Consider the following 24,437-nt stretch of genomic DNA (forward strand, 5'->3'; position numbering starts at 1 on the left):
CAATATGCATAACCTGGGCACCAGGCAGTGGATAATGAGATAGATTTTAGAGAAATCTTGGTGGGAGAGCTTGGAAAATGTGTGGAATGATGGTGTTCTAGTCTGCCAGAGCTACCATAACACAGTACCATGGACCAGGTGACTTAAACAGAAATTGATTTTCTCACAGCTTTGGAAGCTTGGCCTCTGAGAACCAAGTGTCCACAGTGTGGGTTTCTTTTGAGTCCTCTCTGCTTGGCTTGTAGATGGCCATTGTTGCTTTGTGTCTTCACATGGTCATCCCTGTGTGTGTGTCTGTGTCCCAATTCTCTCTTCTAACAAGGACACCAGCCCTACTGGATTAGGGCCCATCCAAAGGACCTCATTTAAAGCTTGATCATCTCTGTATAGACCCTACCTCCAAATAAGGTCACCTTCTGAGGTACTAGGAGTTAGAAATTCAGCATACAAATTTTGAGGGGACACAATTCAGCCCATAACAAACAGAAAGGAAGATAGGAGCCAGCCAAGAATGTGACTGCAACCTGCGCGGGGGAAGGAGAATATTTCTGTATAGACCCTGGAGGTTGGGACAAACCTGGGTCAGAAACCAATAGGTAGGAAAGCTGGGAGTAGAAGCCCAGGTGCTAGAGGACAAGCTAAGGAAGGCATTCTGAACTCTGGAAAGACAACAAGACCCAGGCACGTCTTGGGTTCCAGGGAAGTTGGGTGAGCCAAGTGGAACAGATTAAGACTAGTAATAAAGAACCATGGATTCTCAGTCAATTTTTAGACCCAGGCAGAAGAATGACATGAAAAGCAGCTTCCTGGCTTGCAGTTCAGTTCAACGTGCTTGTGTTGGCGCTGTGGGACTTACAGAAATATTTTCGGAGGGGGGCTGTGCCTTCAAACAGCCCACTGGGCTCTTAACACAGTGCTGTGATGAAGCACCTGAGCTGGGGAATCCTATAGACCTGGATTCCAAGCTTTGTTGCCTTGGGTAAACCTCTTCCCTCCCTGAGCCTCAGCTTCCTCTAAAGAATGGGCAAAGCTGAGAGTTCCGTTGTGAAGGTTAAGTGGGAGAATTACTGTAAATACCCAGGACTTAATGAGTTCTAAATAAAGGGTACTATGCTCTTGTAAAGAACACAGCACTAGGGAAATGTCCCTCCTTCTTTTCCTTCCTTGATTTTTAATTTGCAATGACAAACTCTCCGGAGCACCTGCAAGGTACCAGGGTCTGTAGTGGACACTGGGCACTTTGAAATGAACCAAGCAGACACACAGATGGGAACCACAGACATTGGATGAGTAATTACAGAAGTGATGAGTTCTCAGACAGGAAGGGTTGTGATGGATGTATGGAAGATTTGTCTGTTCCCGGAGTGGAATGGAGTGGTTGGACGGAGCTACCCTGGGATAGTGCCATTAAACTGATCCCGAAAGGGTGACCCCAGAACCCAGAGGACTCCTGGTGCAGCCCTGGCCAAGGTTTGGGGAGACTCCATAGGAGCCTTCTGCCTTTGGGCTAGCCCCTTTTACATATGCTCTTCATCTCCGGGATGAGGTTTAGTGGATAGATGGGAAGAAAAAGAGACCGTAAAAATAAGTAGGCAGCAAGCTTCTGGGGGGATCTGAAGCCCTTTTCAAAGCAAGCCTAGCTGCAGGAGGATGAGGGCACATTAGAAGGGCCAGCTGACCAGGGTTTGTGGGACCGGTGATTACCATGAGGCCCAGGGCAAGCCCCTTCCAGGTCTGGGGCCGGACCTGTCCATCTGTGCATGCCTGACACACCTCACGGGCTCTGCACACTTTTGGAGTGTGCTTCCATGCGCTCATAGCCTTGAGGCAGGCTTATGCTAATTAGATGTAGATTGTGTGCGGGATGGCCCCGTAGCCTTCATCTTGTCACATGGGGATGTGTCCCCTGGGATCAACTTCCAGCACCACACAGATGGTGCAGACTGCAGACTGCCTCTCTCTCTTTCCTTCACTATAGCTCTATCTTCCTGGACAACTGTGGGGAGGGACAAGGTGAGGGTGGGGAGGGGGGACGGTGCCCTCCAGAGTACACAGTTGTGTGTCCTCTATGGAGATACACAGAGCAGAGGGGACCTAAGCATGCAAGCATTAGGAATGACACAAGGCTTCCAACATTCAAATCAACACCTATGTTGAGCTCCTTCTGCTTACAAGGAACCATTCTAGCAGTGAACAAAAGAGCTCTTAAATTGTAGGGGGGGCATCATTTAATCCTAACATCTCCTTTTTCAGAGAAGGGAAAGGAGGCCTGGCAGCAAGGAGGGGTGCTGTGCTTGTCCCAGGCAAGGTCATCCAGATCTCTGGTTCCAGATCCCTGGTTCTGGGCTGGTGGTACAGCCCCCTGAGTGTGACTACTGTTGATTAGGTTATTTTCATACAGAAATAAGTCCCCGTCACCATCATTGACCCCCGTCCCACCCCTGCTGAAGTTCAGTGATTTCCTTTCGCCACTTACACTCCAGATAAATATTTCCTTCTGAACTTCTGAAGCCACTGCTTCAAGGTTCTCGTTTCCCTTAACGTGTTTCCTCTTGGTTCCACTGAAAAGCCTCTCTTTGCCCTTCCTCTCTGCCTCCCGGGGCTAAGCTACCTCTTAGTCCTCAGCTCTGTGTAGCAGAGTCTGGCCTTTCTCACTGCGTCTCTCTTCTCTCTCAACTGCAAACAGGGGGCTTGAGCCCGGGTCCCAAGCCCCAGGAAGGTTCTGAACTGAGGGCACCCCACCGATGTGTAAACATTTTACCTTGCTCACCCAGCTAGCCGCCTTCCAAAGGCAACAGGAAAACTAGGGACGGGAGAGCCCCTGGCAAAATAAAAAACCTGCAGGGAGAGAGCGAGAAAGAGAGAGAACGAAAGAGGGAAAAGGGATCCTGTTTCAGATATTAATTTTCTCATTAGAAGAATTTTCTCTTTGAGGGGGAGCATTCGCCAGGGGAGCAAGAGAAGGTGAGCTCAGAGGTGGGATGGGGAGCCCAAGCGTGGTGGCCCTAGGAACTTTGCTCTCACTGATCCCCATAGCAAGTGGCAACACATAGAGCTGGGGTAGCCTGTTCCAAATCTGGAGTCAGAGCTTCCGCTTTGGAAGCGTCCATGGGGAGGTAGCTTTTCACAGGCAGTGTCCTGACAGCAGCTAAGCAGACGGGACTTGTGATTTCTAAGTAGGCTTTGCCGGTGGTTTTGGGGAGGACTCGTGCTTTTTTTGAGCCTTCATCCTCCCAGCTCTTGCTCCATCAGTCAAGATGCCTTCAGGTGCCTTCTCCCTTTGGCCTTTCTGTATTGTGTTTCTCGTCATTTCCTCCTTGTCATCATTGACATCACTCCCAGACTTTCCAGCACCTTAAAAATGAGCTCCCACTTGGACGGCTACTGTATGCCAAGGATGGCATATCCGCTGTATCTTTTAAGTATGACAGCACATTTAAAGAGAGATCTAGTCAAGAGGGAGAAGAGCTGCAGAGGTGAAGTGATTTTCCCCAGATGTATGGCTAGTAATTCTTTTATCAGAATTACCCCAAGTCCAAAGATCCTGCTTGCTCTGTGGTACAGAGAACACACGCTCTCTTCTGACTCTCCCTGTCCTTTAGCCATGAAGACCTGAGTTAAGTTGATTCTGTTTGTCCTTTTTCCTTCTCTGGCTGTATTTGGCATCCTTCCTGTGCTCCTTCATGAGACACTTGCTGAGCCCCTGCTGTAGACAAGGAATGGTATAAGGTCCTAGGCAGGGTACAGATGGCCCAGCCAGAGTCCTCACTTTCAAGAAGCCTCCAGTCTAGTAGGACTCCAAAACCAGAGAACAAGTGTCTAGTTGCCTTAAAGTAAAATGAGTGCAGAGGAGAGATGAGCATTCCTCACAGGCCTATCATGGAGAGCTTCTTGGAAGAGGTGGTTTCTGTTTTAGCCATGGGGAAACCTGGAAACACAGAAAAGCAGACTTGGACCAGGCATGTAAGGGGGACCTCATTCGGTCCCCTCCTTCACCAGATAGAGAACCAAGACCCAGAGGAGGTACTCAGTGCTTCACCAAGGTTGCCCAGCCTGTGAGAGCAGGTTGAATTTGTGAGAAGACTCCAGCCATTGCCTGAGGGACTGTTGGGCACGGAGTTGGAGGAGAGGTATAGGCCGACTTAGATGCCAAGCCAAAACTGCCCTCCGCATCAGCTGCTAACAGAGAGATTTACACAAGTTCAAGGCCCCAGTACCAACAAGGAGTAGAGACCGCGTGGGCCTCCTCTGTTGATTTTTCTGGAAGCTCTCCATGCTTGTTTGGTGAATGCTAATGGCCGATGCATGCTCAAAGTTATGGTGACCACAACAGGTCTCCAGCTCAGAGTAAGGACTGTCCTCCTAAATGAGCATCTTGTATTCATTCTCATCTCCCTCTCTTTCTCCTCCCACCTGGCCTCGTACATCATCCCACGCTTAAAATATACTCTTAATTAGAAAGTCCTCTTCCCCATCCAACAGCCTGTCTGTGCCAAGGACACTGGGTATATTCCAGAAAAGCTGAGGAATGGGGGTTGGTGATTATAAAGATAATTCGATCCAGAGAGAATCTGCTAAGTGACTTCTTGGGGTTTCCAGAGTAAGTCTACAGACATCAGCCTTGCGACCTTCCCAAACACCGAGCTTGTGGCACCCCCAGGCAGGTGGTGTGTTCTGGATCCTTGGTGGCTTTGATGGGGAGGAAGGAAGCCCCCGCAGAGTTAGTGCACAGGGTACTGAATGCCAGGGTCTGATGGATTGAGGAGCCACTGACCAACCATTTGACCTTTAACCCATCCATCTCTTGCTTCCTTTAGAATCCATATCTGCCTCTGTTCACTTAACATCACCACCTTAAGGGTGTTACATGGATTAAATGAACTCACACATAGACCTTAGTATAATACAGAGGCTTGGAGGATTTAAGTAATGAAGGAGTCCCCAGCACCTTTTATGTTAAGAGGATGCTTTTCATTTCATTCTTTTGCAAATATTCGCAGTAGTGTCAGAGAAAAGCAAGCTGAATTGGGTCTCAGGACATTTGTCAATGACTCTATGTAACCTGACAGATGCCTTTCATTTTCTGGGTCTGAAATCCCTCACCTGTCAAGTGAAAAAGTTGGAAGTGGTGATCTTTAAAAACCTTTCCAGCTCAGATATTAAGCATGTCTGCCTTTCTTTGGGGCTGAATTTCAGGGCTAACCAGGACTGACTCCTGTTAGAAAGTGGAAGCATTAGCTTTGCGGCCCTTGACCTTCGCTTCTCTGGGCCAACTTTGCTGACAATTCACTATCACTGGCCATGTGATGACTGCCAATGGTGATGTGTGCTCAAAGTTTTGGTGACTGTAGTAGGGGACCTCCTTCTCAGTGAGCATCTTCTATTCATTATTACCACCCCCCCCCCATTCTCCTCTTGCCTCCTATGTCATCCCACACTTAAAATACCCTCTTGGTTGTTTTTAATTTTTTTTTTGAGATTTATTTATTTATTAGAGAGAGCATACGCATGTGTTGGGGGAAGGGCAGAGACAGAGTCCCAAGCAGACTCCCTGCTGAGCGTGAAGCCTGACATGGGGCTCAGTCTTATCACCCATGAGATCAAGACCTGATCTGAAATCATGAGTCGGACGCTTAACTGACTGAGCCACCCAGGTGCCCCTAAAACACCTTCTTAATTAGAAAGTCCCCTTCCCCATCCAACAGTTTTACAAAATCAAAGGTGTTCAGATTCCCATTATTATTATTGTTGGTATTTTCTTTAGCTCAAATACCCATTCTACAAATGCAAATCTTTCTTGTATGTTCCGTGTTCAGAACCAATAAAAGTGAAACTGCTTGGGCTCACATAGTGGTGAGAGGCCCCCAAAGCCAGCTCTCCCGTCCTCTCTCTTCCTCTAGCCCTCACCTTGCCCTAAGGCTGGCCCCAGAGTCATCATTAGGAACTGGCAGATCCTGCAGAGCACAGTTCGAGAACTGCTGGTCTAGGACATCCTGATATAAGTTTTATCAGAGAGAAGTAACTTCGTGCCCTTCTTCCATCCTTTATTGACACATCTTTCTCTCTTCGGGCCACATAGGGCTATATGACAAATGTTCTTATACCTCGCGTGACCGAGGATGGGTCGTGGGAATTCACACCGTCAGTGACCAAGGCAACAGAGACCCCCGCTACTTTTTCTCCCTGAAGACAGACCGGGCCCGGCAAGTGACCACCATTAATGCCCACCGCAGCTACCTCCCAGGCCAGTGGGTACACCTAGCCGCTACCTACGATGGGCGGCTGATGAAGCTCTACGTGAATGGTGCCCAGGTGGCCACCTCTGGGGAGCAGGTGGGCGGCATCTTCAGCCCGTTGACCCAGAAGTGTAAAGTGCTCATGCTGGGAGGCAGCGCTCTGAATCACAACTACCGCGGCTACATTGAACGCTTCAGTCTGTGGAAGGTGGCCCGGACTCAGCGGGAGGTCCTGTTGGACATGGAAACCCATGGCCTCCACACTTCTCTACCTCAGCTCCTCCTCCAGGAGAACTGGGACAATGTGAAGCGCACCTGGTCCCCCATGAAGGATGGCCACGTCCCCCAAGTGGAACTCAGCAGTGCCCACAGCTTCCTGCTGGACACAAGTTTGGAGCCTCCCTTGTGCGGGCAGACGTTGTGTGACAACACAGAGGTCATCGCCAGCTACAACCAGCTCCCACGGTTCCGCCGGCCCAAGGTGGTGCGCTACCGCGTGGTCAACCTCCATGACGACAACCGCGAGAACCCCACGGTGAGCCGCCAGCAGATCGACTTCCAGCACCGGCAGCTGGCCGAGGCCTTCAAGCACTACAACATCTCCTGGGAGCTGGAGGTGCTGGAGGTGAGCAACTCCTCCCTGCGCCACCGCCTTGTCCTGGCCAACTGCGACATCAGCAAGATCGGGGACGAGAGCTGTGACCCCGAGTGCAACCACACGCTGACCGGTCACGACGGCGGGGACTGCCGCCAACTGCGCCACCCTGCCTTCGTGAAGAAGCAGCACAATGGGGTGTGCGACATGGATTGCAATTATGATCGGTTCAGCTTCGATGGCGGAGAGTGCTGTGACCCCGAAATCACGGACGTCACCAAGACTTGCTTCGACCCCGACTCTCCGCACAGGTAAGACCTGCCGGGCAGGCGATGCCCAGCTGTGAGCTGACTCGGTACCCCCGACATTGCATAGGCGAAGCGCCTGAGACTCCTAGGGGTTCTGGAACTTTGAGAATTTTCCAGTGTGCACGGCAGCTTGGTGACTGAGGCCAGGCCCTTACAGTTCTCATGGGGATGGTATGAGAGGATAGCCATCAGGACAGTATTCGCTGAGCCCCTGCCGCAGGCTAAGAGGGAAGACAGCCCTGTCTTCTCAAGGGGCTCAGATTGGAAACTGGGTGATGGGACCCATGTACGGATAACTGTCATAACATACGTGGTAGAGTGGGGTACAGCGTGTTATCCAGGACGTAGTCCCTAGCCACATGGGACTGTTTAAATTAGTTGAGATTAAATAAACTCAAAATCTGGCCTGAGTCACATGAGCCACATTTCAAGTACTCAGCAGCCTCGTGGGCTAGTGGCAACCATGCCTGACGGAGCAACAGGGACCACGCACCCCGGCCGAATGTTCGTTTTGTTGCACTGTGCTGGTAACGCTGGGATTAGCTGGGTCAGACAGCCTGGGTTCAGGTCTCAGCCATACTGTTTCCTCACTTGGTGACCAGTTAGAAGCCGTGTCTTCCTCTGTAAAGTGGAAGTAATAAAGCACCTGCTTTGTGAAGCTGCTCTGGGGATGGAGAGGGGGCGTATAAAGCGTGGTCTCTCTTATAGTGGCTGGCGGGCCACGAGTTCTCAGTAAGCATATTATATGGTATTACTTGTGTCAGGAAGGTGGCGTGTGCTGTGTTTAGGGAGTGCCAAGGGAGATCAAAGAGGAAAAACTGACTTGCAGCTCAAATATCTCCAGAAAAGCTTAGATACAGTTTGGACATCCAAGATTGGGTTGGGGGAGAGAGGAGGGTGCTCCAGGCACAGGGACTTCGTCCCCTCCTGAGAAGAGGGTAGAAAGGGGAAGCTTCTGTCTAAGGCTTCGCATAGCCTCTGCTTGTACTATCAACTCTTAACCAGCACCCCCAAAGAAAAGCCCAGAGGAGAACCTGTGGGTGATCTATATTCAATATGGGCCTAGTTCCAAGCCAGAGAGACAGTCAACGTCCACTTTCCTGATCTCCCAGATTCGCGCTGAACTTTTCCATTCTGTCCAGCGCACAGGACCCTGGACTTGCTGATAGCTCGAGCACATTTGCCGACCTCTGCAGGTTTTCTGCTGACTCTTCTCTTTATGTCTCTCTCAAAAGAGCGAGGGCCTCCCATGCACAGACAAAATACCTATGTGCAAAGGAATGACGATGCTGGCAGGAGAATGTCGTGCCTGGCAGCAAGCCAGAAAGCACGTCAGCTCAGCCTCCTGGCACCAGGCGGGCCCTGGACTCTCACCTTGGTTCAGAGACATGAACAGCCCGAGTGGGAAGAAGCCTTGCTGTGTGGCCTGTTCCTTCCAGGTCACAGTGCATTTTCATCTCTGCTCTCATTTGGGCTTTGACAGAATTTGGTAAGGGAGGCAAGACAGGGGTTAGTATTTGCATTTGACTGACAGAGAGCTAGAGGAGCCCAGCAGGTACAAGGACTAGGCCAAGGTCATGGGTCAGGAGAGTCATTCAGCTAAGTCACAAATGCCAGTCTCTGAGATTAAGGTAGTGTGTGCTCTCCTGAGCTGGACTCCCAGGGGTTACCCACGTGCCCAGGCAGAGTGGGCGTGGAGGAGGGCGGAGGGCCACGATAGCTGGAAGTCATTCACCCATTTATTGGTACATTCATTTGTTCTTTCTTTCATGCGTGCATTCATTCATTCATTCGTTCGTTCATTCATACAACAAATGCTTGTTCAGCACCTACCAAGTGTCAGGAGGGTGGGTACCCTTAGCCCTATTGTGCCGAAGGAAACTCAGGATCCAGAATGCCATAGGGATTTAGCCAAGGTCAGTCAGCTAATAAAATGGAGAGCTTGGATTCGAATCCAAGTCTATTGACTCTAAAGCTCCCACTGAAGGGAGGTATTTTTAAGTCTAAGAAGCAGTAAGAGGCAGAGTTGAAGGGTAGGGGTGGCAGGCAGGGCGGCTTCACTAAAGCCTTGGGAGAAAACTGTTGAGTTGATTGGGTCAGGACCGAGGGCAGCCGGCCTTTGTGGCGGGTGCGCTGTTCTGGTGTGGAGGGGCCGCGGGGGGCCCCAGGTCCCAGATACCTCGCCAGCAGCAGACAGAGTTGGCAGCCTCCAACAGACTCCTCTTTTCTAAGTCATGGGACAGCCTGCCCAGAGTGTCTGTGAGCAGCCATGTGCCAGCTCTGTGACCACTCACGCCAGAGCATTTGTTTGATGGCTGGGAAAGTCGGGAGTCCTGGGTGAGCCCCATCAGACCATGTGTCATCTCCCGACGGGGCTGGGGGTGATGGCATCTGGGCTGTGTCAGCTCCTCTGTGCGCAGAGAGAAACCTGGGGACGTTTGCAGAGAAATACTTGCTTTGTGACTTTAAGAAAAGGGAGGAAGGGAAGGAGGGAGGAAGAAAGAAAGAAGGGAGGGAGGGAGGCACCTTTAGTAGAAGCGGTGAAAATTTGATTGACATTATCTAGGGGATTTTTAGTAAAGAACTAAACTTAATTCTCAAGATCCTTTCTCTCTTCCTCTCTCCCTCTCCTCTCTCTTTTTCTGTCTTAATGGGTAAAGACAGTAAAACTATTGAATACTTCTCAGTCTATGGTAAGGCACCAATTTTGTTTTTTTTCCCCCTGTATATTGCAAACCAATACCTTTGAAATACACAGCAAAAAATGAACCCGTATAAAATGAAATACCACAGGAGTGTCAGCCTCAGAGTGTCAGAGAGCTTGAAAAGTTTCTCCATTCCTTGTACGCAGTGCCCCATAGACTAGTAAGCGGGTTCTTGCACTGCCTCCTTTGAGTAGCTCTGATTAAAAGTCATCGTTCTGACAATTTATGTAGCGATTCCCTTGAGTAAAATAAGATTCCCCTGTAATGCAGCTGGGCAGACCGGTGAATTCCATCAGAGAAGTGTTTCTTTTAACACGTTTAGACTCCAGGAGAGCACCTAATCCGAGGTCAAATGTCAGACCTAGAAACATCCTCAGAGATCACTGGTCATCCCCCATCGAGGGAAACTGAGGCCAAAGCTCACACTGTCCATTAGTGGTCAAACTAGGGTTAAGGTTGCTCTGGATTTCTGACCCCTGGTCATCTGCTGTGGCATAGCTATCCAGCCCTGTCCCGATGACATCCTGGACAGCCACGGTCCCTGCCCCCTCACGTTCTGTCTTCACTCTTCCCAACTATCCCTGAGAGCTTGGGATTATGGAGTGCTTGAGTGAGTGAGTTTGGAAGAGAAGTGGATAATGGCCTCGGGGTTCCATGAACCCCTCTGAAACTATTAGAGCTACACTGGCAGCTAGTTTTCCATATTAAGGGGCCAGAATAAGAACAGCCAGTGAAAGATGTGCACAAAGAGAGGGACTGGACAGTGAGTGGCTAGAGCTGTATATCATAACCACTAACCACATTTGGCCCGGATGAGAAAATTCTCCTGGGGCCATGACTATAGGGCCATGATACATGCACTTCAAGTCTCCAGAGGCCTGTCCTGTGGGAAAGGGAACAGAATTCCTCTATATGGCTTCTAAGCCCTGGCGAGGACCGGGGGGCTGTAATTACAGGAGGCCGCTCAGAGCTGAGTAACAGATGATGTCATCCCCCCTCAGAATGGTGCTGCGAGGGGAGCACTTCTCTGCAGGGGAGTGAGCGCCCTGAGGCATTCACAGTGAGGATTATGGCAATGCTGTAGAGAGTAGCCTTGATGGTCTTGGGATTGAGCCCAGCACAGCCCAACTTTTTGCTGATACCTTCCTCCCCTCCTGTTAATGGAACCACATGGTAACATTTGGTTACAGACATTTCTTGGGTATGTGTATCCCTGCCAGGCCCTCTGCTGTTCACTGGGGATGCTGCAATGAGTGGGAGGCATCCCTCACCATTAAGGGGCTTTCACTTTGGTGGGGAATCCTATTCACCCATAAGAAGCTCTGATCCATGACACCCAGTGGGACAAGAGCTCTATGGGGGCAGAGATCTGCTCGGACGAGGGGAACAAGGTGGGTTGGCTGGCGGAGGCATGCTGGGGATGGGCAACACTTCCGGAGATAGAGATGCAGGCTGCATAGGCCAGGTCCTGGCAGAAAGCAGGTGATACATTCAAACAGAACAATTAAGGAGAGTTGAAGGAGGGGCTCATTTGAAGGAGAGGCTATTCACAACAGGGTAGGCAGGGTTTAGGACAGTCTTCAAGGCCAGAGTCAGTAACAGTGGGGAGCCATTTCCATCCTTGGCCTGGAAGGGCAAAAAGAGAGAGTGGTTTGGGAACCTACGAGAGTGACTGTGAGCAGAGGACTCCTGGGCAGCCGCGGTAACTCTCCGTAAAGAGGGGTAGCCAACCTACTGGAGCCCCCAGGCCAGAAGGGAGCCAGGAGAGTAAATGCTATGTTGTCATTCTCTTCTGCTTTACCGTCTTCTGCTAGAAGTCACAGGGCAAAGGAGCCCATAGATGCACCCCAAAGAGGCCAGCCTCCCAAGGGCACAGAGCAGGGTGGAGAGGGATGGGTAATGGATGTGGACGAGCAAACAGCATGTCCAGAACACAGAGAAAGACAGCCCATGCAGAGGGCACAGGAGAAGCAAGGGGACAGGAGGAAGGGCTTGGAGAATGAGTCTTCCATACGCCTGGGACCCAGACCATAAGCATGGGAGGGTCCGCTTTATCTCGTGGCAGACTAGTATCAGGCTAAATCCTTCCTTCCTGCTTCTCTCCCTTTCTTCACTTCCTTCCTCCCTTCTTTCCTTTCTCTTTCCCTCCCCTCCCCTCCTTCCCTTTCCCTTTCCTTATTTTCCTCCCTTTTTTGCTTCTTTTCCTCTCCCAGTAAATATTTGTTGAATGCTCCCTCTGTGCCGGCCCAGACCCTGCCTTTTGGAGCTCACCATCTAGTGGAAAAGACAGACAAGAAAGCATGCCATTGTGATCACGGGTGTGAAAGAAGGCTCCCCAGTGTCAGCCAGGAGGAGCCGTCTGTGTGAGCAGTAAACATTTTTCTATCAGACTGGCCATTTAGAAAAAGACATTCCAATGAACTTGGCCATTCTCTACAGTGGTGGAGACGAGCCAGGTAGGCAGAATTTTATCTGCAGCCATTAGACATGTCTACTAACAAGTTAGAATGCACTTCACATGCCTTTTTATAGATGAAAGGGGAAAACCTGGGTATTAAGGGAAGCCCCTGGTATCAGGAACTCCAGGGGTATTTGACTCTTTGGGCTGCATGCACCCCATTGCGAGAGTATATTGCGACAAACCCACTGAGCTTCTGTTTGGATCCTCCAAATTGCAAGCTATGGCACAGTTAGGTGAAATTGACCTTTGTTCATGAATATCTACTTGTATACAATTGGAAGATAGAAAAAGACTTCCCTTGTACACTGTTGGCTCATAGGGAAACATTTTCTTTGTCTTCCCTTTATTATTATTTTTAATGGAATAAGGGCGTTCCCTGGGGGCCATGCTATTTTTTTTGGACCCGAGCTGACATTGCTGGAAGTCTTTGGAAAGGACTGCAGTTAGCCTTGAGGCAGGCTCCTCGACCCCTCTGCCAGCACTACAGTTCTCTTCAGTGGCCTCCCCCTCCCCTTGTCAGAGACCGTTAAATGGTTTGCCTTCCCCTATTGGGGTGTCTTCTTTTGGGGGATGATCTCATGAAACATACACTTCCTTCTCCCAAGTTCTCCCCAAATCTGGAAAAGTTGCATGGAATCAGGGACTTTCTGAGCTGATAGGAACAGTGGCAGGGTCCAGCCCTCTCTTGCTATAGATGAGGAAGCCGAGCTCCCAAGAGGGGCAAGCACTGACCCAGGCCTCCCAGCGAGAGTGAGGCTAAGCTGAGAGCAAGACCCAGGATCTCATCTCCTAATTCCAAGGCATTCCTACCCTCCTCCATTGCCGTGGTCTCTTGGAAGCTTCGGATTTGCAACTTGGAACAGTTCTGTTTAGTATGGTCGTGTTCTTCCCCATCGTCCATATTTTGTTAAGACACTTTCGTACCCAGGGCACTGTGGTAAATGCCCTAGGGATCCAGCCTGTGATCTGCGTCCTGAAGGTGCTTATATTCTGTGGTTTAATGACATTTTGTTACAGTCATTCAAGAGATGGTGAGAAGGCAGGTGATTCATTTCCCAGTGAACCACACAGACGATCAGGCTTGCATGAGCTCTGAAAAAAAGGCAGGATCCCTGTGGTTTGAGGAAGTCAGAAAAGATTTTCTGGGAGAGGAGGTACACAAACAGACCACCAGAATTCACAGGCTTTGTAATGACAGAAAAGAACAAAGAATGAGGTGGGAAGGTGAGGGGAGGGTTCCAGAAAAAGGTAAGTCTACTTGGGCCTTCATGTGGTTGAATGCCATGATTTGTTTTTCCGGCTGTGGAGCTCTGAGAATCAGACTGATAACAGAATGAAGGGAGGATTCAGGAGAAATCGATGCTAGCCCCGGCTCAGCAGTGTCTCTTAGCTATGCAGTCGTGGGCAAGTCTCATAATCTCCTTGCACCTCCATTTCCACATCTATGGAAAGGGAATAATAATAATATCTGACCGCCTGGATCACGTGGTTGCCTTGAGGGTCACATAAAATAATATCCCAGCAAGAGTTCTGGGAAGAGTTAACCAGCACGCAGATGAAAGAGGGCTTTGTTATTTGTTCAGTAACTTTGTTCATTCTTTTCCAGTAATCGTGTAAGAGAAATTGCTTGGAATTTTATAATCAGAATATCAGAGTTTATTTAATGTGACTAATATTCATTAAAGCAATAACAGGAGTCAGGCCTGGTAGAGTGGAAAAGTGATATGTGTTGGAGACTGACCAGGGTCTGTATCCTGGTTCCACTCTTCATTAGCTGTCTGACCTTGACTCGTTTCTCAATAAGAGTTGCTGGTTTCTCATCTATAAAAACTGGGTGAGGACAGCTCTCCGACAGCCTGTCGTGAAACTTACACAAAGTCATCTGTGCCAAACCCCTGGTCATAGTGTGTGACACATAGTAGGTGCAAGTCCCCTCCGTTCTCGAGTACATACACGGACCCCTCTCGGTCAGCATTGTTTTCTAGAGACGGCCTTTCTGCAGGCTCATAAAAAAAAGGCCTGGATGAAACTGCAGTACACACTCTAAGAGCATTTACACAGATTACTTTCATTCTTAAAATACTGACTTTTTTGTTTTTTAGGACTGGTCACAGAATTGGTATTTTTAAATAAAGACCGTATAACATATCAAACCCATTGAGCTCGCACACTAGTTTATTTTTGAAACGACCCAAATGTCGAACCGTGTTAGAAGACATAGTTCCGCGTGGAACGATCCCAGGCAGTGTTGGGATTGGTCACCAAGAGTGATGTGCTAATTTGGTTGAAGGTCCTAGATTTTTTGACCATCTCCAGCCTATGTGCCTACTTGGGTGTAGATGTACAAATACCTCTCTCCAGGCCACGGGTGGCAGGGTCCCATTTCTCTGCTTCTGTCTGGGTTACCTTCATGCTTTTCATCTCAGCCAAGCTCATCTTTACTCACAGGTCCCATCTGTGACTCTGCACAGTTGACTTTGGTCTTTGAGAGCAGGATAGAGGGGGGAATGGAGCAAAGAGAGCTATTCGTGGCTTCTCCACATGACGTTAAGAAGGAGCTCAAAACAGGGACTTGTGAGAAGCCGTGGAGGATTGGTATAGTTTCGAAAATAAATAAGAATATGAGTTTTGGAGACCAAGCATATTTGAAATCAAGCCACTTAAACATTTCCATGACCTTGAACAAGTCTCTAACTTTATCAAAGCTTCATATGCTTCCTCCGTAAAATAGGGGATGAAAGTACCACAGTCTACCACATTGAGGGGCTCAGAGGATTCAGTGAAATGCTACAGGGGTCAGCCCTTTAGAACAGCACCCACCATTGACTGAGCACTCAAAATAACAGTGGTGGTTGTTTGGGGATTTTCCATCTCTGGGAAATCTTCTGACCTCTTACACACATATTCCCTAATTCCCAGCCCCCTCTGGATCCTGAGCCCCCTCCCTGGAACCTTTGGGCTGGAGTGGGGGTTGGAGACAAGCTAATCCTCTCTTCTACCAAAGGCCCTTTTATTTTGGCTCCTGCAGGTTCCGTTTTAAAAAGATTGTCTTTACTCCAAAAGCCTTGCACGTGCTAAATGATACCATATTCATTGTCCCAAGCAGCACACTGCAGTAAGTTTATGCATCCGCAGCATAAAGCCAAGGCATGTCTGGGATCCCAGAGTGGGCCTTGCTGTGTAGCTCTCACACATCCTAGGGAAGGAGCTGGAAACCAGGTGGGCACCCCTCGGGCGCTCAGGACCCCACTGAGCCACGTAAGAGGCAGCACAAGAAGCCTGCTCGCCTGTCGCTCTCACCGCAGCGGGATCTGTGTCTCAGAGTCTACAGGTGAAAGTTGCAGGTGCTCCCTATCTCACCCCTTTTCCTGGAGGTGCATTTCCATTTCCAGCTCTCAGGATGGACGGATGGACGGATGGGCGGGAGCGCTTGGTGCCCTCTCGAGGGCCCCAGCGGGAGGCAGTTGGGGTTTTTCCACCCCGGTCTGGCCTCATCAGCACTCTCCTGTTTCTTTCACCATCCACTGGTGACACTGACCACTCATGACAGCCTCAGCTCAGCCAGACGCCCTTCCAGGGTGGGAAACAAAGCAGTGGGTGTTTGAGGGAGGGTGGAACGGACAGACACTGGGACGTTTTGTGTTGGGGAAACACATTCCCCTAAATTGTGCGTGGCTCAGCTTGTACCTGCAGACTCACAGCTGGCCGATTCTCCACCTCCTCCGAGGGGACTTCCACAACCCCGCTCTCACTTTCTGGAAACAAAACTAGTGTGTGAACGGCAGCGCGTCGTGCTCGCGGGTTCGTTTGCCTGAGTCCAACAGGCTCCCATCTCCCGGGTTCTTTGTTTTGTTTTGTTTTTGGAGCCATTATTTCTTGTCTCCCTCCCTCTGTGCCTTCCTTTCTTTCTCTTTTCCATGCTCTCAGTTGTTTGGGTGATCTGGGGGTGGGGGAGGGCAGAGGGCGAGGAGATTGTGGTCTCCGTGTCAGGTGTCTGACGTTTGTGATGGCAGCCTTTTCTGAGTTCAGACAAACAGCACAGCCCCCAGCCTTGAGCTTGACTCCTGCCTCCCAAACTATTTGTATGGCCACAGAGGGCAACGGTGGGCGACCAGAACGCCACAGAAGCGTGGACAATCTCAGGCTCTTACAGAGGGCGGGAGAGCGGCATAAGGGAGAGACAGCTCTTTCCCAGGAGCATTAATGGTAGAAAAACATGGTTTGCCCTGTGGCTTGGCAAAACATGAGGAAGGAAGTGACTAGCTTTTTCCAGTGACATCTTAGCCAGCATGGTGTAAGTCACTTCTTTTATTTTAAATTCTTCATCTGTAAAATGGGAGGGTTTGTGTAGGATAGTTGTAAGATCTGTTACTATTCATACGTTTTCAAATCAGACATTGTAATCCAGGTTACAGGCCTATGGGGACTGCAGCTGGAATACAAATGGGAAGCTTGACATCGAGAAGATGTGAGTAAGGCTGTGTGTTGACACCGGGGACATCCAGGGGTATAAGAGACCATCCCCCTGCCTTCAAAGTATTTACCAGCCCCTCTGACCAGTTGAGTCTGTGTTCGGTGTAGCAGTGAAGGAACAATTATACTCTCTGACAACTGGAAAGAATCTGGCTCCCAATACTCAGGTCTCTGCGGCAGCCTGATGGTGGCACCCTACCTGGGGTGGTCTACGTGTCTGCCATTTTATTTTCCCTTAAACCCTGAAAGTGGCATCCTCTTTCCAACAATCCATTTGAATTTAATGCTACTTTTGATAGCCTGACATACAATCTCAGCATTATGTCCCCATACTTAAACTTTTTGATTGTCACATGAACCTTTGAGAGCTCTCTGTTTTTAACCCCGGTAGGGACCCAAATTTGGGGATGTTACTAAACTTGTTCGAGTCATCCAGAGAGATCTCCATCTACTGTAGTGACTATTTGGTTGTGTCTCTACGTGAGTCTCCTATTTGCCTACAGTCAGGCAATTCGTATGGGGCCACAGTTCAGGCTAAAATCTAGAGGTTGCCATATTGACACACATCGGTGATAATGATGTAATTTTTGCTCTATCCTTCCCAAACAACATTATTCAGTCGGTCATCATATAAGTTATAATGGCTTACATGGCTCAGAATTAGAGCCAGACTAGACAGTCTGCTGAAATATCGCCTGCACCCAGGACGTGGTGGCTGCTACAACTTATGAAAAGGGGTGATTTGGCTTTATTAATTGTGCTTCAAGTGGACGACAAACCACAGGGCTGCTGGTGAGCTGGGTATATTCTGCTTAATGTGGTCAATTCTATTATTTATCAATTGTGGTTTTGATCCTCTAAGAAGAAAGAGAGGTGGTGGGAAGAGCTCACTTGTGGGCTCAGGAACTGCACACTTGTGTTGTGAAAACAGTAGTTTGACGTGCGATGGTCACATTACTGTTCTCGTACTTTTGAACACACCATCGTACTTTGTTATTTCTCTTTACCTATCAAGGTATTCTTCATGTTTCATGGCTTCCTGAAAAGAAGTAAACTCTGAGAATATGGAGCTATCAAAGCAGAGATTATAGAACCCCAAGAAAAGATCTTAGGGAAGTGACTATTCCTTCTACAGTGTGTGTGTGTGCGCATGTGCGTGTGTGTGCATGCACACCTGTGACGTGCAGTCACGGTGCTAGATGCTAGAGGCCCAGCAATGAACATTTCACAAGAAAGGTGTGATCTTGCACTCATGGAATTTTCTGCAGGTAGATAAGTAGCTAGTTGGATAATGCTTTATAGAGAAGTCCAAGGTCTGAGGGAACGCAGAGGATGGGTACTTGACTCATCGGGGGTCCGAGTCACTTCTAGGCTGAGTCATGCTAACCAAGTAAGTAGAGCTCAGCTTGCCAGGAACCAGGTGTTCTGACTCTTTGCCTTCTGCCCCAGCAGTCTCTGAAAGCCATTTTCAAAAAGGCAAATGAGAAAAATAGGAGCTGAGTAGATCCTAGTGAAAGGGTATTCATTTATCACTAGCGTCCTCTCTTCTGAGATTATCTTGTTCTTTCCTTAGGAGGATTACTCCAGTACCCTTATTTTATTATGTGAAGGACATCTTAAATGGTGTGGGGGGGGGCGGCTCATCTTCACATGCTTTATTTATTTGTCAGAATGTAAAATTCGTACTTCCTCCTCAGTTGTTGTTTTTTTTTTTTTTTTTTTTTTAATGACCCAAAGCTCTGAGAACCTCTCCATTGGCCCACCTACTTCTGAATCAGCACCTTCTCTTCCATCCGAATCCTCAGGATTCTCGATCCCACTCCTCTCCAGGTCTCATCCTGATCCCATTCTGCAGAAAGCTGCAGACCAGTGACTTACCTGAGAGTTGACCTTCCACGTGACTTAGCAGAGGACACAACCCCAGGGAGCCAACTCTCCTGGTGGGCCTACAGCTTTAGGCAGCAATATCAGGGACTTTGAAGTATAGAATCTGAGCCTAATAAATGAGAAATACTCCAGTGGTACAAATTAGAATCCAGACCCATCATTTCACCTCTTTCTCCTACCCCCATCCAGTATCACATTGTTCCCCACGAATAAATACCTTTCCTTCTTTGATAGTCTCAGACCCACCTGCTTTTCTGCAAGTCCCTGCTAGGGTCTTTACTGCCATCCCTCCCTTCCGTGCATCTTCCACATTCCTCCAGAAAGGAAAGAAAGGGTCTGCTCAGAGCCTTCAGGACACTGTCCATCCTCTATAACCTGGTATACAAGACCTGTCCAATGTGGCCACTGCTGCCCTCCAGGCCTACCTTGTGGAGTTGTTCCCATGTTCCCAGCTTTGCAAGTGCACCAGATACCTTGGAAGGTCCCACCCTTCCCCTGCTCTTTCAGGCTTCCTGGCTTTCTGGAGCCCCTGCCCTTACTCTGTCTCCTACACTTGGCCCGATATCCAACCAAGGTTTGTTCTTTGTATGAAAAGCCCAGTGATGTCTTAGCCACCTTCAGCTGGGTAAGTGTCATTGTTCTGTGCTTCCCTCCCACTCAGCACCCCCTGTGTGATAACACATGTCATAAGAGAAGGTAAGATATTAATGATTAGGGATATGGTCTGCAATATCCAACAGATGAGCGGCCATATCACACCTCCTACACCTGTAGCCAGGTAGAGGGACCTTGGAAAAATGGCGTCACCTCCCTGGGTCTCAGTTTCTTCCCCTATAAACTGGGGATACTCCTACTTAACACATAGGGTTTTTGTAAAGCTTCAAAGAGATCATTTTGAAAAGTACTTCAACAGTGCCAGTGTGTCGTAAACTCCCCCAAATGGTAGGTTTTATTAGTATCATCACATTATGTTGTGATCATCTGATTATTTGTCTCACTTCCTTCATAAAACTGCTAACCCTTTGAGAGTGAAAATTGTTTCTCTTTCATATTTGTGTGCCCAGTTGCTAGCTTAGGGCATGGTTATAATAGAATCTGCAAGGATTGGCGAACAAAAGAGGAACCGACCGAATGAATGATTTGCAGAGAGGAGAGAAGAAAGGAAGATGAAGGCAGGCAGGGAGGGGGGCAGGGAATGAACGAGTGACTTATTCAATAAATGAAAGAAAGAATGATCGATTTTTCAATTGCTCTTTCATTGGTGCTGTTACATTTTTTTCTTAGACTGTGTGTCAGGCTTTTATATAAGAGCTGTTATTTTGGAAACCAATCATTCAGGATTCTGAGAATTTAATAAACTCTCCAAAGCACTTTATTTTTTTTCTGTGCCTCCTCTTACAAGAGAGGCAGATTTAGACATTTCTGACAATGAAACTAAGCAAGAGAATAAAGTCCAGATCATTAGGACCCTTCGGATAAAAACACAGAATCCAGGGTTCAGAACTGGCCACGGCTTGGGGAGCGCTTGTTAATTGCAACAAGGATATGGATGCAATAAACATTCCGAGGTTTATCTTGCTTTAATGACTTGCCTTGGGTAGCTTTGATCTTTATATTTGATAATCACTTTCAAATGGTCTGGTGTGTTCTGAAATTGGAGTAGTGGTTCAGAGACTTGAGATCCTCCTTGGGAATGACGGGCTGCAATCAGAATTTGGAAATGGGCAGTGCTACAGGACTTGCCCTGTGAGTTGTAGAAACAGGTCAACCACCTGTGGAGGACATAAGCACCCTGATCCAGTGACGGGAGCACGGTTCCCTGATGGGAGAAAGACAGCGGGCATTGGGAGCTAGGGTAGCAAAGGCCAGTTTCCTTCAGCTTCATGAGCTAGCTAAAAAGAGAATCGTGCCTCTTGGGCCCTTTTCATGAGTTGGGCACGCTTCTTGCTTTCTCGCACGTTACCTCCTTAAATTTTTATATTCTCCTGCCTAGGTTGAATTTTATAATCCCCATTTTACAGGTGAAGATAGGTTCAGAGAGGTTGAGTCCCTTCCCTAATGTCACAGGGACACTTCTTGGCAGAAGAGGTAGGACTTGAACCCTAGACTGTCTCTCTCTTAAGATGAGGCTTTTTTCAAAAAGTTATAAAGCCCGTGATTACAACAATGAAGTACTTCTTGGTGTGGTAATCCCAAAAGAAAATGGTGAATACAAAAATGTGTACCATAAACTTTGATGTACTTGTGCCCTCCACTTTCATATCACTGAATGAAGAATAGACCTCAGTCCAGAACAATTCTTTTTTTTTTTTTTTTTTTATTTCAATATTCTTATTTTTTTATTTATTTATTTTTTTTTTTTATTTTTTTATTTTTTTAAATTTTTTTTTTATTCTTATGTTAATCCCCATACATTACATCATTAGTTTTAGATGAAGTGTTCCATGATTCATTGTTTGTGCATAACACCCAGTGCTCCATGCAGAACGTGCCCTCCTCAGTACCCACCACCAGGCTAACCCATCCTCCCACCCCCCTCCCCTCTAGAACCCTGTTTGTTTTTCAGAGTCCATCGTCTCTCATGGTTCGTCTACCCCTCCGATTTCCCCCGCTTCATTCTTCCCTTCCCGCTACCTTCTTCTTCTTCTTCTTTTTTTTTTTTTTTTCTTAACATATATTGCGTTATTTGTTTCAGAGGTACGGATCTGAGATTCAAGAGTCTTGCAAAATTCACAGCGCTTACCAGAGCACATACCCTCCCCAGTGTCTATCACCCAGTCACCCCATCCTTCCCACCCCACCCCCCACTCCAGCAACCCTCAGTTTGTTTCCTGAGATTAAGAATTCCTCATATCAGTGAGATCATATGATACATGTCTTTCTCTGTTTGACTTATTTCACTCAACATAATACCCTCCAGTTCCATCCACATCGTTGCAAATGGCAAGATCTCGTTCCTTTTGATGGCTGCATAATATTCCATTGTATATATATACCAGATCTTCTTTATCCATTCATCTGTTGATGGACATCTTGGCTCTTTCCACAGTTTGGCTATTGTGGACATTGCTGCTATAAACATCGGGGTGCACGTACCCCTTCGGATCCCTACTTTTGTATCTTTGGGGTAAATACCCAGTAGTGCAATTGCTGGATCATATGGTAGCTCTATTTTCAACTTTTTGAGGAACCTCCATACAGTTTTCCAGAGTGGCTGCACCAGCTTGCATTCCCACCAACAGTGTAGGAGGGTTCCCCTTTCTCCGCATCCCCGCCAACATCTGTCATTTCCTGACTTGTTAATTTTAGCCATTCTGACAGGTGTGAGGTGGTATCTCATTGAGGTTTTGATTTGGATTTCCCTGATGCCGAGCGATACTGAGCACTTTTTCATGTGTCTGTTGGCCATTTGGATGTCTTCTTTGGAAAAATGTCTTTTCATGTCTTCTGCCCATTTCTTGATTGGATTCTTTGTTCTTTGGGTGTTGAGTTTGATGAGTTCTTTATAGATTTTGGATACTAGCCCTTTATCTGATATGTCATTTGCAAATATCTTCTCCCATTCTGTCGGTTGTCTTTTGGTTTTGTTGACTGTTTCCTTTGCTTTGCAAAAGCTTTTTATCTTGATGAAGTCCCAATAGTTCATTTTTGCCCTTGCCTCCCTTGCCTTTGGCGATGTTTCTAGGAAGAAGTTGCTTCGGCTGAGGTCAAAGAGGTTGCTGCCTGTGTTCTCCTTTAGGATTTTGATGGACTCCTGTCTCACATTGAGGTCTTTCAACCATTTGGAGTCTATTTTTGTGTGTGGTGTAAGGAAATGGTCCAGTTTCATTCTTCTGCATGTGGCTATCCAATTTTCCCAACACCATTTGTTGAAGAGACTGTCTTTGTTCCATTGGACATTCTTTCCTGCTTTGTCAAAGATGAGTTGACCATAGAGTTGAGGGTCCATTTCTGGGCTCTCTATTCTGTTCCATTGATCTATGTGTCTGTTTTTGTGCCAGTACCATGCTGTCTTGATGATGACAGCTTTGTAATAGAGCTGGAAGTCCGGAATTGTGATGCCGCCGGCTTTGCTTTTCTTTTTCAACATTCCTCTGGCTATGCGGGGTCTTTTCTGGTTCCATACAAATTTTAGGATTATTTGTTCCATTTCTTTGAAAAAAGTGGATGGTATTTTGATGGGGATTGCATTGAATGTGTAGATTGCTCTAGGTAGCATTGACATCTTCACAATATTTGTTCTTCCAATCCATGAGCATGGAATGTTTTTCCATTTCTTTGTGTCTTCCTCAATTTCTTTCATGAGTATTTTATAGTTTTCTGAGTACAGATCCTTTGTCTCTTTGGTTAGATTTATTCCTAGGTATCTTATGGTTTTGGGTGCAATTGTAAATGGGATCGACTCCTTAATTTCTCTTTCTTCTGTCTTGTTGTTGGTGTATAGGAATGCCACTGACTTCTGTGCATTGATTTTATATCCTGCCACTTGACTGAATTCCTGTATGAGTTCTAGCAGTTTTGGGGTGGAGTCTTTTGGGTTTTCCACATAAAGTATCATATCATCTGCAAAGAGTGAGAGTTTGACTTCTTCCTTGCCAATTTGGATGCCTTTGATTTCTTTTTGTTGTCTGATTGCTGTGGCTAGGACTTCCAATACTATGTTGAATAGCAGTGGTGATAGTGGACATCCCTGCCGCGTTCCTGACCTTAGGGGGAAAGCTCTCAGTTTTTCCCCATTGAGAATGATATTCGCTGTAGGTTTTTCATAGATGGCTTTTATGATATTGAGGTATGTACCCTCTATGCCTATACTCTGAAGAGTTTTGATCAAGAAAGGATGCTGTACTTTGTCAAATGCTTTTTCTGCATCTATTGAGAGGATCATATGATTCTTGTTCTTTCTTTTGTTAATGTATTGTATCACATTGATTGATTTGCGGATGTTGAACCAACCTTGCAGCCCAGGGATAAATCCCACTTGGTCATGGTGAATAATCCTTTTAATGTACTGTTGGATCCTATTGGCTAGTATTTTGGTGAGAATTTTTGCATCCATGTTCATCAGGGATATTGGTCTGTAATTCTCCTTTTTGATGGGGTCTTTGTCTGGTTTTGGGATCAAGGTAATGCTGGCCTCATAAAATGAGTTGGGAAGTTTTCCTTCCATTTCTATTTTTTGGAACAGTTTCAGAAGAATAGGTATTAATTCTTCTTGAAATGTTTGGTAGAATTCCCCTGGGAAGCCATCTGGCCCTGGGCTTTTGTTTTTTGGGAGATTTTTGATGACTGCTTCAATTTCCTTAGTGGTTATAGGTCTGTTCAGGTTTTCTATTTCATCCTGGTTCAGTTTTGGTAGTTGGTACATCTCTAGAAATGCATCCATTTCTTCCAGGTTATTTAATTTGCTGGCATAGAGTTGCTCATAATATGTTCTTATAATTGTTTGTATTTCTTTGGTGTTGGTTGTGATCTCTCCTCTTTCATTCATGATTTTGTTGATGTGGGTCATTTCTCTTCTCTTTTTGATAAGTCTGGCCAGGGGTTTATCAATCTTGTTAATTCTTTCAAAGAACCAGCTCCTAGTTTCGTTGATCTGTTCTACTGTTCTTTTAGTTTCTATTTCATTGATTTCTGCTCTGATCTTGATTATTTCTCTTCTCCTGCTGGGTTTAGGCTTTATTTGCTGTTCTTTCTCCAGCTCCTTTAGGTGTAGGGTTAGGTTGTGTACTTGAGACCTTTCTTGCTTCTTTTTTTTTTTTTTTTTTTTTTTTT

At 47.3% G+C, this 24,437-nt stretch overlaps 1 protein-coding gene across 1 annotated transcript in view; it reads left to right on the forward strand.

The window, feature by feature from the left end:
• The window catches only part of PAPPA (pappalysin 1), a 253,181-nt gene that overhangs the window by 35,011 nt on the left and 193,733 nt on the right, over window positions 1-24,437 (forward strand). Inside the window, exon 3 of the mRNA XM_044920426.1 lies at window positions 6,080-7,142. Within this exon, the coding sequence (XP_044776361.1) occupies window positions 6,080-7,142 (1,063 nt within the window). The remainder of the gene's footprint in view (window positions 1-6,079; window positions 7,143-24,437) is intronic.

This window comes from Neomonachus schauinslandi, chromosome 13, assembly GCF_002201575.2.
Source record: "Neomonachus schauinslandi chromosome 13, ASM220157v2, whole genome shotgun sequence".
Lineage (NCBI taxonomy): Eukaryota > Metazoa > Chordata > Mammalia > Carnivora > Phocidae > Neomonachus > Neomonachus schauinslandi.